The 17,539-nt window shown below is 35.7% G+C and overlaps 2 protein-coding genes across 2 annotated transcripts; one reads left to right on the plus strand and one right to left on the minus strand.

Moving 5' to 3' along the window:
* Positions 1–1,216: 1,216 nt before the first annotated feature.
* LOC106139752 (CLIP domain-containing serine protease B4) lies at positions 1,217–9,398 on the plus strand. The gene is made up of 9 exons (XM_013341248.2): positions 1,217–1,420; positions 4,019–4,080; positions 4,784–4,875; positions 5,267–5,454; positions 5,877–5,985; positions 6,510–6,691; positions 7,407–7,507; positions 8,590–8,772; positions 9,272–9,398. Exons 1-9 carry the CDS (start codon positions 1,354–1,356, stop codon positions 9,386–9,388), a joined length of 1,101 nt encoding a protein of 366 aa, XP_013196702.1. The 5' UTR covers positions 1,217–1,353; the 3' UTR covers positions 9,389–9,398.
* An 824-nt stretch (positions 9,399–10,222) lies between these two features.
* LOC106139754 (gamma-interferon-inducible lysosomal thiol reductase) lies at positions 10,223–16,027 on the minus strand. The gene is made up of 5 exons (XM_013341249.2): positions 15,902–16,027; positions 13,724–13,855; positions 12,955–13,125; positions 11,100–11,240; positions 10,223–10,368 (listed from the first exon to the last, which is right to left on the minus strand). Exons 1-5 carry the CDS (start codon positions 15,965–15,967, stop codon positions 10,255–10,257), a joined length of 624 nt encoding a protein of 207 aa, XP_013196703.1. The 5' UTR covers positions 15,968–16,027; the 3' UTR covers positions 10,223–10,254.
* Positions 16,028–17,539: the final 1,512 nt, after the last annotated feature.

Consider the following 17,539-nt stretch of genomic DNA (forward strand, 5'->3'; position numbering starts at 1 on the left):
TTAAATATAGTATAAGTAGTAGTCGACTTCTAATCGAATAATTTTTCTCAGGATACATTCGTGTTCTAAAGTGTTTAGGAAAAGGATTTGAATTCCATTGAATTTTTTTGTAATTGTTCTAATTATGAGCTGTAGATACTAGGAAGTCGTTCTGTTATATTCTTACAAAAATGATTTAAGAAAGTAAGTATATAATTAAAATGTGGCATTTACGGAGACATTGTCCACTGGATTTTGCAGGATATATTTTTTCGATCATATACCTACCAATTGGCTAAGGGGTAGGCTTATAAACTTGGGATTCTTCTTTTAGCTAGCAACCTGTCACTATTTGAATCTCAATCCTATCTTAAAGCCAAATAGCTGAACTTTACAAGACTGTTGGCTCTGTCTACCCAGCAAGGGATATAGACGTGATTATATGTATGTATGTATACATACAATTGGCACAATAACACTATTTTGGATTTTCTGAAGTTTGTTTGGTAAAAAAAAAGCAAGGAGTATTATTTTTTAGTTTATGATAGTCATGTGAAGTAATCATAAAACACATCATAATTGAAAAAAGAAGTCCTGCCAATTTTGTTATCGCCTGTACATAATTAATGTTGGTGTATAGCTTGTAAACGCTTGTAGTGGTGATTCACTCTGGATCAGGAGTGTTCAACAATTTGTAGCGATGCATAAATATAAATAATCTAGTACATATGCAACCCAAAAGACAAGCTTTTAAAGAGAAAGGGGAGACAAATTCAAAATTGTCACTGATAAAATTGATTAATGCTTATTTATTTTATATAAATCTTTACAAAAAATCCACAAACATTAGAAGTTAAGATATGATCCGTTGCTTTTTATTTAACTAGAAATTAAGGAAGTCGCTAATATAAGCTCTTAATGTATAACTAAATAAATCATTTATTCAATTTAATTTATTCAATGAATCAACATACATATGTGCAAAGGCTGTTAGAAGCGTCAGGAAATGCCTTTCAGGCAAATTATTATTTATTTATTCAAAATTTGATTGAGCTTTACAATATGTGCACTAAATGCTAATTAATGGCATTCTTTACAAGTCGACCTGTAGAAATTATACAAACAAGTTAAACTATGATCTTAGTCCAAAAGAAAGACCATTATGTTGGTCATCCCTGACCACCACCGCACGAAACGGAGGCTCTCTACCGTGTCATTTATGTGACCCCATCACAGGTGCGCAGAACCACTGATTTATAACTAAAATAATATGTTGTGAAATATAGTAACTTATCATCACTTTAGATAGAAGTGTAATACAAAGTGATAAAGTTTTTTTTTTCTAATTAAAAGTGAATAAATATATTTGTAATCATGAGTTTTAATATGAAAGTGTTAGTTTTGTGTTTTCTTGAATGGACTGTTAATGCCCAATTTGGATGTAAGTACGAGTATGTTAAAAGAATTGTAAATTATTTATTAGTTCGACAAAACAAAAATTTTGTGAAATGTGTAATTTTATATGATTTTAGACTAATTAAATCATGCTATATAATTTTAATTTTTTAATATTTGACGGCGAAAGAAAACTACTTACTACAGTTACAGATAATAATAGTTTGCAGAAACACTACATATCTAGTAATAAAGTAGTCTCTTCCCGCGTTTTTCCAACATTATGTTTGTATGCTTATATCTTTATAACTACACAACAAATTACAAACATATAAGTCAACTAGCTGTTGCCCGCGACTTCGTCCGCGTAAATTTTGAGTTGAATCTTGATCATACAGTCAGATACAGACAGACAGACAAAAATGTTAAAAAAAAATCACTTATATTTATATGTTGTAGATAGCTGTCGTACAATGACTTTGAATTTTAAATTTCGTAACTTATTTATAGGCAAACTCATGCTTTGAGTTCATTCAAATATCGATAACTTTTTTTTAGTGAACCGATTTTGATGAAACAAACTTTAAATGTTCTTCTGAGTTAAAACAAAGCAATTGGTGAAAGTTTGTAGCAAATCAGTTCAGTACTTTCGGAGATAATCGTGATCATACATACAGACAGACAAGAAATTAAAAAAAAAATTTTTTGCTTTCTATTATTCATTCTAAGTGTTCCTCTATCCATTTCAGTCAAAAATACAATGTACAGACAAAATATTTTTACTGTTTTATTATATGTATATAGATAGATATAGATTAATCACAATAATGTATTCTCTCGTCCACATTTCCATTCCAATAGTTGTGAAGTTGACGTTGTTGAAGAAAATGCTGCAGTGCAGTTTGTTACCGCTTCTGCACTGATGATTTAGAAGCGGCAGTAAACTTAGTTTCAAATAATTTAAATGTTGTGAAACCAAAATATATGACAATTATTAAGTGATATTTAAAGTGTCCAATGATAATGAATTAAAGTTGGAATTTGAATTTGATGCAGTTATTTTTAATAGATAGTTTGATTAAAGATGATGGTTTACATGTAGATATAAATGCTACGTGCGAAGCCGGGGCGTGTCGTTAGTTAAATTATTAAGGAATGAAATTTCTGAACTTTAAAGCGTCCCATAAAGTCTCACAAGGTTTCCTCACAATGTTTACCCTCACCGTAAGAGCATTATTGACGTACAAGTAATTACGTATCAAAATGTGCATTCGACCAATTCCATATGACACAATGAAACTGTAGCCTTCATATAGATGATCATATCTCAGTAATAGTCAAGGTCGGTGTGATGATTTGAACACGCCATAATTATATGGTACAATACACGGGCAGTTATGTTTATATAACTGCAATTAAATGCATGAAATGCAGTCCAGTCTAAAATTTTGAGAAGCTATTTGTGGTCCTCTCTAATTCAAATTCAAATTTTTATTCATTATTACAGTATACTTTATATCGCTTAATAATTGTCAAATCTTTTGTTTTAACAACATTGGTTGACGTTAAATAAATTACTTAAAACTAAGTTTACTGCCGCTTCCAAGGCGTCAAGTACAGAAGAAGCGGTAACAAACTGCACTGCAGCATTTCTTTCAACTTCACAGCTATCCAAACTTAGAATAGAAATGTGGACGAGAGAATACATTATTCTCTCTGTAAAGGCTCCACTTAGATTATGACATTTATTTAATATCAATATTTATGAACATAGTTTTAGAGTCGTGCAGGTGCCGTGTGGTTTTCGGCACTTTAGAATAGCCCCACTCCATACCTTTCCCATGGATGTCGTAAACGTGGTTAAGGGATAGGCTTATATACTTGTGTTTTCTGTTGTAGGCGATGGGCTAGCAATTTGTCACTATTTGAATCTCCATTCCATCATAAAGCCATACAACTAACGTCGCCTTTCAGTCTTTTCTAGCTCTATCTACCCCGCAAGGGATATTGACGTGACTATATGTAAGGTATCCTAGAACCTTGATCTAAAAACTAGTAGGTTTAAGTGAAAGTGACTTTCCGGTGTCAATACAAAACTGTTAATAAAAAAGCTACAAATGATATACCTACAACCATTAATAATCATGAAAATACCCTATCATCATGATGCTATTCAGCAAATAACATAAAAGACTTACAGCTTTTCAAAGAAGCGTCAAGGTCTAGCTGACATGTAAAAGGGTTTACCTAAATATGCTAGGATATTTTCTTTGTATAACAGGTATTATGATGATGTACAAATTGATTGATTATTTGTCTTGATATATATTTGAAATCAAAATTTGGTAAGGTAAATAAATATATAAAGGGAGTGTTAATTGGACTGTTGGAGTGGGAAGGCCTAGACGAACGTACCTTGATCAAATCGGAGACGTTCTAGCAAAAGGTCAGATCAAGAGTGCCTGAAACCGACGAGCTTGCATGAAGAGAGTTGTGTGGATGAAGCGAAAGAAGTATGCAGGGATCGTGGCAAGTGGAAACATATGGTATCAGCCTACCCCTCCGGGAAAGAGGCGTGATTTAAGTATGTATTTATATGCAAATTTTGGTTTTATAAGTAGTAATACCTAAATCTTTGTTACAGCTATGACTATAAGTGTAGGAATGGGTGGAGTTAGATCAGACGATGAAGAACTAGACATAAAGGTAACAATATATTATAAAAATGGTTATTTATAAATAACTAACCCTAAGTTGATTATTTCTACGCTTCTGTAGCGGGCGCAATGATTCGACCAAAAAAGGAAGAACCACCAAAGGGAAAATCTTACACCAGGTTAGGTGTTATTCCTGGGGAACAGCGGCTCCGACGATGATAAGTCGGAGGTTGTATTTATGCTCCAATCCTGGGGCTGAGTAGAAACATGAACCAATTCCTATCTGCCGAACTAACAATAGACCCTAGAACACCTTGGATCATATTCTACAAACATTTTTGTCTTATTATCGCATTGAAACTAAGCTTCAGTCAATTGGAAAAACACACGACCTACTGAAAAACGAAAATTATAGTGGGATTAGATGTATATGTAATTCCTGACCACACTAATGTTTTACGTTACTTCGTTCTTCATGTATACGTTCATAATAATCATGTATATATCCCTTACGAGGTAGACAAAGCTGACAGTCTTAAACAGACTCAAAAGCCACAAGAATTGAGATTCAAATAGAGACAGGTTCCTAGCCAATCGCCTACAAGAAGAATCCCAAGTTTTTAAGCCTTCTCGTAGTCGCCTTTTACAACATCCATGGGATGTTTACGGAGTGGTCGTAGTTTAAAGGACCGGGAACCACACGGTACGTTAGATTTTTTATTTTTTCATAAGTTTATTTATAACGATTTCAGGGAAATTGCCCACCCAATACGGCCTGCAAACCTATAAGTTCATGCCCGCTACTGGAAGATTTACTAGACTTCTCATGCTTCTCTTCAGATAAGTAAGTTATTTGTATATGATATTTTTACAAGTAGATTGAGAAAAATTGAATAAAAATTGTATGGTGCTTTTGCTGGGTGCTGTGATGTCTCGCAAAAATACGTAATTGTATGTAAAATTGCAATTTTTATGTGATGTCTCGTTCATATTGTAGACTATATAAACATTCCGAGATAGGTTTCTAATCAATTTTGGATACCTAGATTAAAACTACATACATTCTTTAGGGTGTGATTTTCACTTATTCATTTATGACTCTTTAAATTCACTGTAAAAATATCAGACATAAAAATATCAGACGCAAACATTAGTGAATTATACCATAAAATCAATCCATCATGCAAAAGATTCCAACAAAAATGTCAATGAAGTCTCAACTGCTTCTTCACCAGGTACTTCCACCGCCTCAACCAATTGATGTGTGGTCACGCCAACAACGAGGACTACGTCTGCTGCCCCTCTTGCGACTGCGCCCGGGTTTACTCGGAAGGTTCCCAGAGATGTGGCCAGAGTATGGTGAAATCTAGCAACTATAGTGGGATCGGAGCTCATCCGTGGGTCGCCAGGATTGGGTTTACACGTAAGTTTTCATGGAAGGGTTGGCAGAAACTACGTAATTCCACATGCCACCACCCCTGCACCCATAATGCCTTTAGTTTTATCAAAGGACATTATTATACATTCATTAATAGCTGTCTTTATGTAAGCTCATTAAGTAGGTATTTATGCCATGAGCATGCTAGTTTTTCTCATTTATCATCCCGATTCTGTTAAAGATTCAGGACTGGGAAGGATAATTTAACACATCCGTGTCCGTTTTGAAAGACGCCACTAAAAGTGAAACTTGAAGTCATTCTTGCATGAAGATTCTCAAGTCATTTAAATTTTGCTTGAATTGTAAAGTTGATTTTTTACGCTATGTTTACTATTTGGAATCTTCATTTGTCCCACGCGCTGTGAGTTACTTTATTGAGGTTATAATAAACCATTCATTATTTCCAGACAAGGAGTCTGGTAACGTAAGGTTCGCCTGCAGCGGATCCATTATCTCCAAACGAGTTATCCTCACGGCTGCCCACTGCGCTTTGGCCAAACCAGAGGGATACAAATTGTAAGTTACATTACTATAGCAACTACTTCTAGAACATTATATACTTATTGTGTGGTAATAAGATTATCTATTAGATATTATAATAAGAACTTTTTCGTTTGCCATTTATAATCTTGTAAATGACCCTGGTCTTTGTATATATCCTAAAAAACCTATAAAGAGAGGTCGGTAGTAGATAGTACCTTGTGAGCAGGAGAATTGAATGGATTAATTTTATTTTATTTGATACTGTTCATTTGAAATATCCAATAAATTTCAGGAGGTTGTCACTTTTCTGCACTTGCCTACTAAGTTAAAATTCACCTCGGCCATCGACCAATGACTATTTTTGGTAAAAAGATGGTAACCATGATCGATCCAATATGGTTAGGTTCCTCTGTAAAGGTTGCGTAGGTCAGATGGGAGTCGCTTCGTGTAATAAAATGACTCACCCAATCCAGGGTCCGTGGTCAAAGGCATACCTTGGGCTCCTCTCATTAAAGCCAGGAGGAAGAAGACTCACATTCATCTTCATTTTTATCCAGATCAACAGTAGTGGTTGGTGAATGGGACACTGGTCGGAGTCCAGACTGCAACGAGTTTTTCTGCGCACCTCCCACGCAAGCTATTAAGGTGGAAAACGTGGTGGTCCATGTGGGGTACGAGCAGAAGATATTCAGGCACGATATAGCACTCATAGTGCTTAGAGAGGAGATTAAATATTCAGGTAAGTTTAAGGAGTAACTTAATCGTTGTTGCCTTATCCTATTTCTTATGTAACCGTGGTGTGAAATTATGTCAGTTTTCTTGGTTAGTTAGTTTCATTTTTTTTTCTTACATGGACAGAAGATATTAATAAACGAAAGAGTAAATCAAATATACTATGATAAGTATGAGAACGTCATTTAACGTTCCTCTACCTAACTATTCCTGGAAATCAGAACACGCAGACAACCTGTTATTTGTTAAGCTATTTTCATAATTCCGAGTAGCCAGCGTTTTATTGGATACTAGCAAGTTATTCCCCGAGGCGTAAACGTAAATGAATTGACGTCTTTATCCCTCACGAGTTAGACAGCGGCAACAGTCCAAAAAGGCTTTTGCTTATTATATTTTCAATAATGTATTTTTAAATAAATTTTAACGAAATAGGAAGACATAGACAAGACTTATAAATATCATAATAATCTTGTCTCTCTCTTTTCTTCTTGTTGATTAATCGAGATATGAAAATTGCCACCAATACTATTCCACGAAATCAAATTTTCGAGCTAAAGTAATAGAATAACGAATCAGCTTTGAACGTCCTTGGCAATGACAGAGGTTGACTGACACTCCCATTATGGTGTCACTCCAATCTGATGTCCGTCCGATCATTTCATCTCATTTTAATAGGTCAAAACAATGGCTGTCTTTGTAAAAAATGGTGTATTTTTTTTCAGTGACAGCGGCGCCGGTCTGTCTGAACGACAGTCCGGAAGTAGTTATAAACGAACGGGCGTACCTCGTCGGGTGGGGGAAGCTGTCGGGGCAGAATAACGCGGTATGTTTCCGGAAGTGACGTAATCATAAATATATGAGTTTAGTGCTATTATCGAAGAGCGTTAAATATCGTAAGGAAACTTGTATATTTAGACAGCTGGATACGTGTAACATCCATGGTGCCGTGTGGTTACCGGCATTTTAGAATAACTTCATATTTTTCCCGTAGTTGTCGGAAACGGTGACTAAGGTATAGGCTTATAAACTTGGGAATCCTCTTAGATAGGCTAGCAACCTGTAACTATTTTAATCTCAATTCTATCGTACAACCATACAGCTGAACGTGGGCGTCTTTTCAAGACTGTTGGCTCTGTCTATCTCGCAAGGGATATAGACGTGACTATACGTATAAACCTACGTATCATCCATGGATGTGTTACATGATCCAATATGGGTTAGATTCCTCAAAGGCAGCCGAGGTCAGACGGAAGTCGGTTCGTGTAAAAAACTCAAGATCTTGGCTCGTCTCTGGAAGTCTGGTAATAGTCTGGGAAACTGCGGTTCTAGCTGAGTTGAGTCGGAGTTTGTTAACAAATGCTCCAACTTGTGAAAAAGTGTAAAACCTTCATTGATACATACATACATACATAAAATCACGCCCCTTTCCCGGAGGGGTAGACAGAGACTGCCTCTTTCCACTTGCCACGATCTCTGCATACTTCCTTCGCTTCATCCACATTCATAACTCTCTTCATGCAAGCTCGGCGGCTTCAGACCTTACCATCATCGATCACGTGTGTTATTGCCACAAAGCGATGTGTTTCCGGAGAACCGGAAGTGACGTGGCCTTCAGTGGTTTTATCTGTCCGAGGTCGTGATCAATTGTCATTCAAGTTTTGAATATTTATGATATACCTACAGTTAATCAAATACTTTTAAAAAATCTATGCCGATTCAATGGTTTAAATAGAAAAATATTGATTTCTTTTCAATTGCATTATTGAGCCCATTCAATTAAATATGGTGTTCGAGCCATTCGTAAAGGTGATAAACATGTATAGTTAACAACATGTTTGACGCATCTGAATTGATTTGAAACATTTTAATATAAAACCTAAACTAAAGTTTTGAAAACCTTTTTAGATAAGTCGCCAGCAAATGCTTGACGTTCCCCTGGTGACCTTGGAGACCTGCGAGAGCATATTTGGTCAGTCAGTGCCTATCCACGAGGGGCAGCTGTGTGCTGGGGGGGAGCAGGGGAGGGACGCCTGTTCTGGCTTCGGAGGGGCTCCGCTACTGCTGTACAGGGATGAGAAATACGTTCAGGTAAGTACAGTCGGCTACATAGAAAACGATGCCGCCTTCATATCCCACTTGTATTGACTCTTATATCGTCAGGGAAAAGCGGGCGCTAAGCCTTAAAGTACTATTGCTGAAGATGCAATTGCAAAGGTACATTCATTATCTCAGAGTATTTGCCCGAAAGCTAACGGTCGTAGAGAGTTGAAATATTGCATATAATTAAAAAAATAAATTTTGAAATCCTGAGCAATCGGAGAAAATTTCCGACAATATTCGCAAAACGATGAAGTTAGATACCGTTACAAAAATTAATAAGGGGGAAAGTCTTGTCGGGTTCACGGCACTTAAGTATAGGACCATTTCTTTTTAATGGTTGTTTATCCAAATTCGAATGATTACAAAAATATTTCATACATATCGATGACCATCTTAACATTAGTCCTAATACGGTCAAAAGTATGAGCTGAAGAGGGTAAGAAGTCTCTTAGATACATATATCATGACGATCATTTTATTTTTTCAGGTGGGCATAGTATCTTTTGGTTCTGAGAACTGTGGCAGCGAAGGAGTGCCAAGCGTGTATACAAACGTAGCTCACTACTATCAATGGATTGTCGATAATTCGCCGTCTTTCTACTGATAAAAATACATACAACCTTCACGCATACAAACATTGCAATTGTTTTATTTTCTCATTTAATATGTTGGTAACCTCTCAGTATATAAATCTTGTCGTTTCTTTTGTTAATGTCGAGTTTTGGTCAATTATAAGAACTTCATTTTAAAATGGTCGATTAATGGACGTGACTTATATGTATGCAGGTAAAGCTTGTGGGTGCTTTCGACCTTTTCGGGACTTTTTGGGTCAAGATCAAAAGTCACAATTCCATCATTGAGCCATTCAGCTGAACCTACCAACTACCTTCTTTTCTGTTCAAGATTACTTCTATGTAAGGGATAAAAAAGTGCTGTATGTATGTATTTGTGCCGTGTGGTTCCCGGCACCAATAGAAAAAAGAATAGGACCACTCCATCTCTCTTCCATGGATGTCGTAAAAGGCGACTAAGGGGAAGGCTTATTAACTTGAGATTCTTCTTTTAGGCGATGGGCTACCAACCTGTCACTATTTGAATCTCAATTCTATCTTAAAGCCAAATAGCTGAACGTGACCTATCAGTTTTTTCAGGACTGTTGGCTCTGTCTTCCTCGCAAGGGATATAGACGTGATTATATGTATGTATGTATTAAGGTTTCTACTTCCCAGCCTCACAGCCTTTCTACTGACAGTTAAAGATTTTTTTCTCACACATTGATAATCACAGGTACCGGCAAGTATCATGATCGTAAAGGCGCACCCCCGGCTCCTCTCCAGAAAGGTGAGGATGTAACAGGGACTAACGCCTGGAGGAAGAAGATGAACTATTACTGGTACTAAAAAACTTGAACGCTGAAGTTGCAATAAAAATTTCATAGTATATTATTATATTAATTTATTTTGCTCATTTCTATAAGTAGTTAGAGTTTTTGTATGATCTACATTCAGATGGCTGTTGCAGTATTCTACATAAAGTATCAATTAGATTCACTTGTGACATGTCTTGTACCCGCTGGTTGAATATCTGTAAAAGGAAACAAATAATTATTCATAAATACATACATAAAATGACGCCTTTCTCCCACCAGAGGGGTAGGCAGACACTACATTTTTCCGCTTCATCCACATTCATTACTCTCTTCATACAAGCTCGGCGGTTTCGGGTACTCTTGAGTTGATCTTTTGCCAGGATGTTCTTAATTTAGTCAAGGTTCTCACTCCTACTTTTCCATCCATACTCTCCTTGTATATTTGCTTAGTCAACTTTAGATTTTGTTAGTTGTCCATACCTTACGGGGTAGACAGAGCCAACAGTCTTGAAAAGACCGAAAGGCCACTTCCAATTATATGGCTTTATAATGAAATTGAGATTCAAATAGTGACAGGTCGCTAGCCCATCGCCTTAAAAAGAATGTCAATTTTATTAGCCTTTCCCTTCATCGACTTTTACAATCAGCACGAGATGAGAAGCAGCTGACACATACTATGTTTATTCTTTGCTATCAGACCTGCCTTCGTAGCATGCACACTCGCCGCCGTTCATATTACGCGAACAACTATCGCTGTTTCGCTTTTTATTACGAAGTGAAACGGGACAGCAATAATACTTCTCCCGTTAAAAATGGCGTCGCGCATGCCATGCTGTCTCATTTCACAGCAATAGTTTGCATGTATGCTATGCCATGCCGTGGGAGCATGCATGCATGCATGTTAATTTTGTAAACTGTTGAAACAAATAATCTGTACACCACTTACCCCATTAATAACAACGGTGGGTATGAATCTGGGACTGTACATGTTGGTTAAACGCTCAGACTCTAGTTGCAGCTGCCTACCCCGCCCGGAGGAGATGCACTGGTTCACCGCAGCACCAGCCAGGTTTGCATTTTGTACGCACTGAAAGTTTATTTAAAGCGCACAGAACTAATTTAAAGTAAACTATCTGTAAGCCGTGTGGCTCCCGGCTATTTTATAATAAAGACCTTTTGATCTGTTTTCCATGGATGTCGTAAAAGGCGACTAAGGGAATATAGTACAGCTCTTATCATGTTCCAATATGGATTGGTTTCCCCTGTGAAGTGAATTGATATTCAATGTCTCATATTACGTACCAAGCCAACCTATTATTTGAAATTAAACGTACTTCATAAGAGGAGGAGGTTCCCAATTCGACCATTTTGTTATATAATTTTTTTATTGACAAAATTATATATAGTGACGTCTATATCCCTTGCAGGGTAGACAGAGCTAACATTTTTAAAGACTTTTAGGCCACGTTCAGCTTTTTGGCTTGATGATAGAATTGAGATCTAAATAGTGGCAGGTACACAGCCCATCGCTTAAAATAATCGTAAGATTTTAAGCTATCCCTTAGTCGCCTTCTACGTTATCCAAGGGAAAAAGATGGAGTGGTCGTATTCTTTTTTAAATTGTTTTTTTTTTAACTTATGTATATAAACTCAGGATCTAAATACCTTTCTCACAAAATACGTCATACACGTGAACCACTTATAAGACGTGTTAAATAGCATGTCTAACACGGATTTAGATAAGGTGAGAAAAAGAACGATAAACTTCGTAATAAGTGCATTAATTACTCCATAACATTATAGCGTTTTTTGTAAATTAACCGACGTCAAATCACATAGTCAATTAGGTTCATGTTACATTTAACAAAAAAAAATCTACTTTACATATAATAATACTTAATTTAAATTAAAACTACACCTCGGGAGTACAATTTATAAACAAATAAATAACCACCAATATGAGTAAGTTAGTGATCTGGTAAAAAACCAGTCTGTTACACATAATTAATTACAACTATATTCTTTACGAGGTAGACAAAGCCTGAAAGTATTGAAAAGACTGAAAGGCCATGTTCTGTTGTATGGCTTAGGTAATAATGAAATTGAAATTCAAACTGTGACAGGTTGCTAGCCCATCGCATACAAGAAAAAAAGACACCTTAGTTAGCCTTTACTATGATTGACTTTTAAAATCTGCACGGCAGGTGTAGTAGCTGTGACACGCTAACTTTTTCTTCTCTACTCGACCAGCATAGAACGAAATAACAAAGTCTAATTGAATCTTATTTTTTAAGGTCAAGAGTCAATCTTCTAAAGAGACATTCAGCGAAAGATACATTTTACGACGGGTACATTTTGCGAAAGAGACCTTTTGCGCAAGAATCATTGATTTGATACGTTCACGGCGCGATGGTGCTCGCTAGCTATACTAAGTATTGAGCATTTGGTGTTCAAATTCGTCCAGACCTGACCAATAAAAGCTAGCTAAATATTTCATACTAGCTGTGCCCGCGACTTCGTCCGCGTGTAATAGATATTTTGGGCATCATTGAAGCCATCAAGGATGAAAAATTTTCTCCGTTTTTTTTTCACATTTTCCATTATTTCTTCGCTCCTTATATTTGCAGCGTGATGTTATATAGCCTTAAGCCTTCCTCGATAAATGGTCTATTGAACACAAAAAGAATTTTTCAATTCGAGCCAGTAGTTCCTGAGATCAGCGCGTTCAAACAAACAAACAAGCAAACTCTTCAGCTTTATAATATACGAGTAAGTATAGATTGCACTACATATTTATTTACCTCAAGACTGCCCCGGGCTCCGGCAAGAGTTGACATTTCGCAAGCCACATACTCAGTCTTCTCAGAATCGTCGCGATCATACATCAGACTCAGCGCGCAGTCCTGGACCACATTACCCAGGCACTCCGAAGGGCCGTGCTGGCATTCGAAACCGTAGCCTGTGTTCGTACTCTGAAATAAAGATTAAAGTTAAAAGTGGCTGTTAAACTCTAAAAATGCAATAGAATAGAATAGATGCATTTTCAAAAGTGGTCACAAGGGATCACTTATTGACGTCATATCACTCAAATCGAATTATAACTACTACCGCTTCCAAATCGCATGTGTAGAAGAAGCGGCGGAACAAACTACACTGGAGCATTTTCACTAGAAGTCAATTTACAAATATAGATCTTTTAAGTCTAAATCGTGGACGAATGCACATTGTCTACATTAAAAAACATGAATGAATGTAAAGTAATTATTTCAATACGAATATTTTGTCAAATAAATAAAGATAAAATAAGATATGTATACACTGTACAGTACACATTATGTCAACACCATGTCAAAAATGCACAAGCATTTAAGAGGCATTTATATCAAGCTTGGGCCACAATGCTACCACTAGTTGTTAAAAATGCGTCCAATTTTTAAAACCGTCTTCATAATTAAGTATACTAAAAATCTAAATTAATTAATATAAAACAAATATTACATAATTAATTTCCTTACACTTTCATATTAACCTATGAATTATCCTGAATGTTAAACCTTATAATATACTTACCCTAGCCTTCCCAAACGGGACCAGTTGCAACTTAATGCGGTTGCGCAACAGTTGCATCGCCGGCTTGAGTTGCCACAACACAAACGAGCGACTGTCGGGGCATTTGCTCTCGTACAGAACCGTCATAGACAACTGTAAATTTAATACAAAGGGCTTGTAAGGGTCAATTTTTAGAAAGCGTTGTTTGAATTCTGGTACTTTAGAAAATAACTAAGGGAAAGGCTATAAACTTGAGGTTCTGCTTGCAGGCCCATCGCCTGTCACTATTTAAATTTAAATTTAATCCTTTCAGCCTTTTCGAGACTATTCGCTTTGTCTACCCCGCAAGGGATGTAGACGCGATTATATGTATAAGTAATACCTTTGTATTAGTTTGTGCATTCACTTCTAAACAATTTATTGAATTTCTTAAGAATCGTTTGCATAGTTTATGTACATAGTCAAAATAGTGTTACTATTCCGGAGGAGTAGGCAGAGATTACAACATTTTACTTGCTATTTATATAGTGTTTAAAATTATTACTTTTTTAAGTAATTTTTTTATTAAATATAATAATATCGCACACGGAATAATGATATATGAATGTATATCTTATATTTATACCTTTTAGTTACCTTTTAAGAAAGACTAAATTCAAATACTTATTTTGTGTTAAATTATGTATCTTAACAACTGTTACAATTTAATGAAACAACATTTGGAAATTGAATGAAAGACCATTAAAATCGATTGTTCATTGTTTAGATATCGTCATTAATTATGCAACATTCATTATCGAAAGGAATCAATTTGTTGAAATTTTACAATTAAGACCACTGACCCTATCAAAAGTACATACATATAATCACGTCTATATCCCTTGCGGGGTTAACAGAACCTAGAGTCTTGAATGGACTATTAGGCCACGCTCAAATGTATGGCTGTAGCTCAACTGTAGCTAGTACGTAATCTAGTCTAATCGTCGTTCTACGAAACCTAGGTACCTAACAGCTTAAGATTCAACAGATTTCATTTAAATAAAAAAGAACACCACTATTGACTATAAGGTAAGTCCCGTGTTACACAATGCGACTACCCTTCTAACTTTATATTTTAAGATTTTTTGGTCATAAATATGTACAAAAACAACATCCCCACGATTAGGGAAGAGTTTTCCACGAAACAGAATCTCATCTTTGCGTGTTCCCAGTTGCACCCTCAGTCTTATTCTGTTCCTTTCATGATGCATGATGAATAATAATATTCATACATCGCACACGTGCTATACCTTCGATATAATCTCGAGGTCACGCGCAGCTCAAACTAGAGCAGTGAAAGTTGTCTTCAATGTTATTTCTCTTAAGCTATCCTAATAGATATCCTTTTATACTAGTTTCATTGCTAATGGATGCTCTTACGGAGAACAAAAAAATTGTGAGGAAATCTGCACTTTCAGGCAACTCAGTTTGTGTAATCTGCCTCGAATATATTTATTTATAATTAACTTCAATGTGAGACCAATCGTGATCCAATAAGTGTTAGGTTCTCCTGCAAAGGTTGCGGAGGTCAGACGGGAGTCGTATCGTGTTAGAACCTGACTTACACAATCTAGGATATCGTTATGAGTAAACTTCAGGTTTTTCTCCGGAGAGATGAACACGTTACCGGGTTTAACGCCAGGAAAATTATGTTAATGATACAAAGAAATACATAATAACCCTCATTTTACAGTCGGGTAAAAACTACGATTTCACTTCGCTCAGATAATTATTGATCATTTGGAAACAATGGACTCGTTAGTAACTTTTTACGTCACATTATTAACAAATGCCATGATTATAAGATTACGTTAATTGACTCGGACATATTAAAAATAAGTTTATTAGTAAATTTTATCAAAAATTACGAATACTTAATTCATAAATAGTAAACTTTGGAGTGAAGTTAAGTCAAAAGGTGTTTTGAAAACGTTAATGTGTTGTTCAAGTTTTCTTATGAAATATATAAGAAAACGTGCATACATCCCCAATAATAAGGGTTCACCACAACCTTAGGACAAACAACAACAGAAGTAAATGCGCATGCGTTACCATGTGCCAGAAATATTTCTTCAATTCACGTTTTCATGGATTTTCCTTAAAGAATCTTGAGTTCAACTAAAATTATCTTAATGAATAAAATATTTGTCTGTGCATTACCTTTAACGATCCATCGCCGCGACCGATACCCGCCAAAACAAACATAAACAATACTTTCACTAACATTTCTTATTTACGCTATTTTTTTTAACCTTAATACTAGACGTGTTCACGCCAGTAGGGACGGTACACTTGTGCAAATAAATATTTACTGTGGCGGAGCACGGGTTTGTACAGTGAGGGTGAAAAAAGTTTGACTGTTTCCTTTTCACTCTTACAACGTAGTATATTCTCTGTTAATGTCGTTTGTTAGCAAAATACAAATATTTGCTGACTTTCAGATGAGCAGGCTGCTGGCTCAATGAATAAGAGATATCTTGTTATACATTGCTTAAGGAGATGCAAGATAATTTTTTTTTGCTTATACTGAAGTTTGTATTATTTGAAATAACCTTAAGCTTAGGCCAAAATGATGTGGCTGATAAGGGACGTTCCAAATAATACGTGTATGACAAGAAGCAAATTACGAGCTTTTTAAATAGGTAAGACTTAAACTTTATTAATGTAGTTACATATTGAAACTCTTTACTTAAAATTTAAGTTAATTTTCATGGATTTTTTTACTCTCTCTTTCTCTCTGTTAGTAATTCAATGGCACGTTTCTGCTGTTTTATAAAAAAATTCTTTCTTCTGACTGACTTTAAACACGTGTGCTGAAAAACTTACAATGACTTCTATAAGTGTCGGCGCTGGCACTGGCCGACATTCACTATTACATTTCCGATATTAAGACACATTAAACATGTTTAAATCTGTCTTAATATCCTTACGAGAGTAATAACTTACCACGAAAAGTGAAACACTGAATACCACGTCCCTATAAGTTGATTATTACGTATTACTTAACTAACATAAATATTACCTATATGTATCATATCACTTATCTGACGTGAAACGAGGTAAACTAATGCAAAAATAACAATAAATCTCGTACACAATACCTACTTACATAAAAGCATACATCTTCCGTGGAGGGGTAGACAGAAGCTAAATCTTTTCATTTGCCTGGATCCCTGCATACCTACTACGTATATACTTACTTATATAAGTACGTGCATTGTTCAACACTTTATAAATAAAGCGAGAAAATTGATTTTATGTTTTATTATAAATCGGAGCGTTTAATTACTTTTTCTTGATAATTAAAGAAAAATGAAAGTTATACGTACATTTTATATAATCTTAGAAAACTGATAAATATGGATGAAGCATGAAGTACATATTCAGGGCTCAGGGTCCCGTCAAAATGTTAGCGAAAAAACGTGAGGAAAACTGCACATTAAGGCAATTGTATGTGTGAGTGAAAATGATCCCAGATGGATTAGTTTCTACCAGGTTGTAGTTGAAGGACAGACTGCAGTTGCTTTAAAATAAAACTTACTTTTGTGCGGGACTTCGCTAAGAAAAACAGACACAGAAATAAATATACAAATCTTTAATTAAAATACATTTTTTCTTATAAAACTTCCCCCAGGCTTTAGTCCCGATTACCATGTACATGGACCCTGGATTGGGTGAGTCAGGTTTTTATACAAAACGACTCCCACCTGACCTCTGCAACCTTTGCAGGTAAACTCAACCCGTCTTGGATCGATCATGGTTACACATTCAGCTGCCTGAATGTGCAGGTTTTCTCAC

The sequence above is a fragment of the Amyelois transitella genome, chromosome 15 (genome assembly GCF_032362555.1).
Source record: "Amyelois transitella isolate CPQ chromosome 15, ilAmyTran1.1, whole genome shotgun sequence".
NCBI lineage: Eukaryota > Metazoa > Arthropoda > Insecta > Lepidoptera > Pyralidae > Amyelois > Amyelois transitella.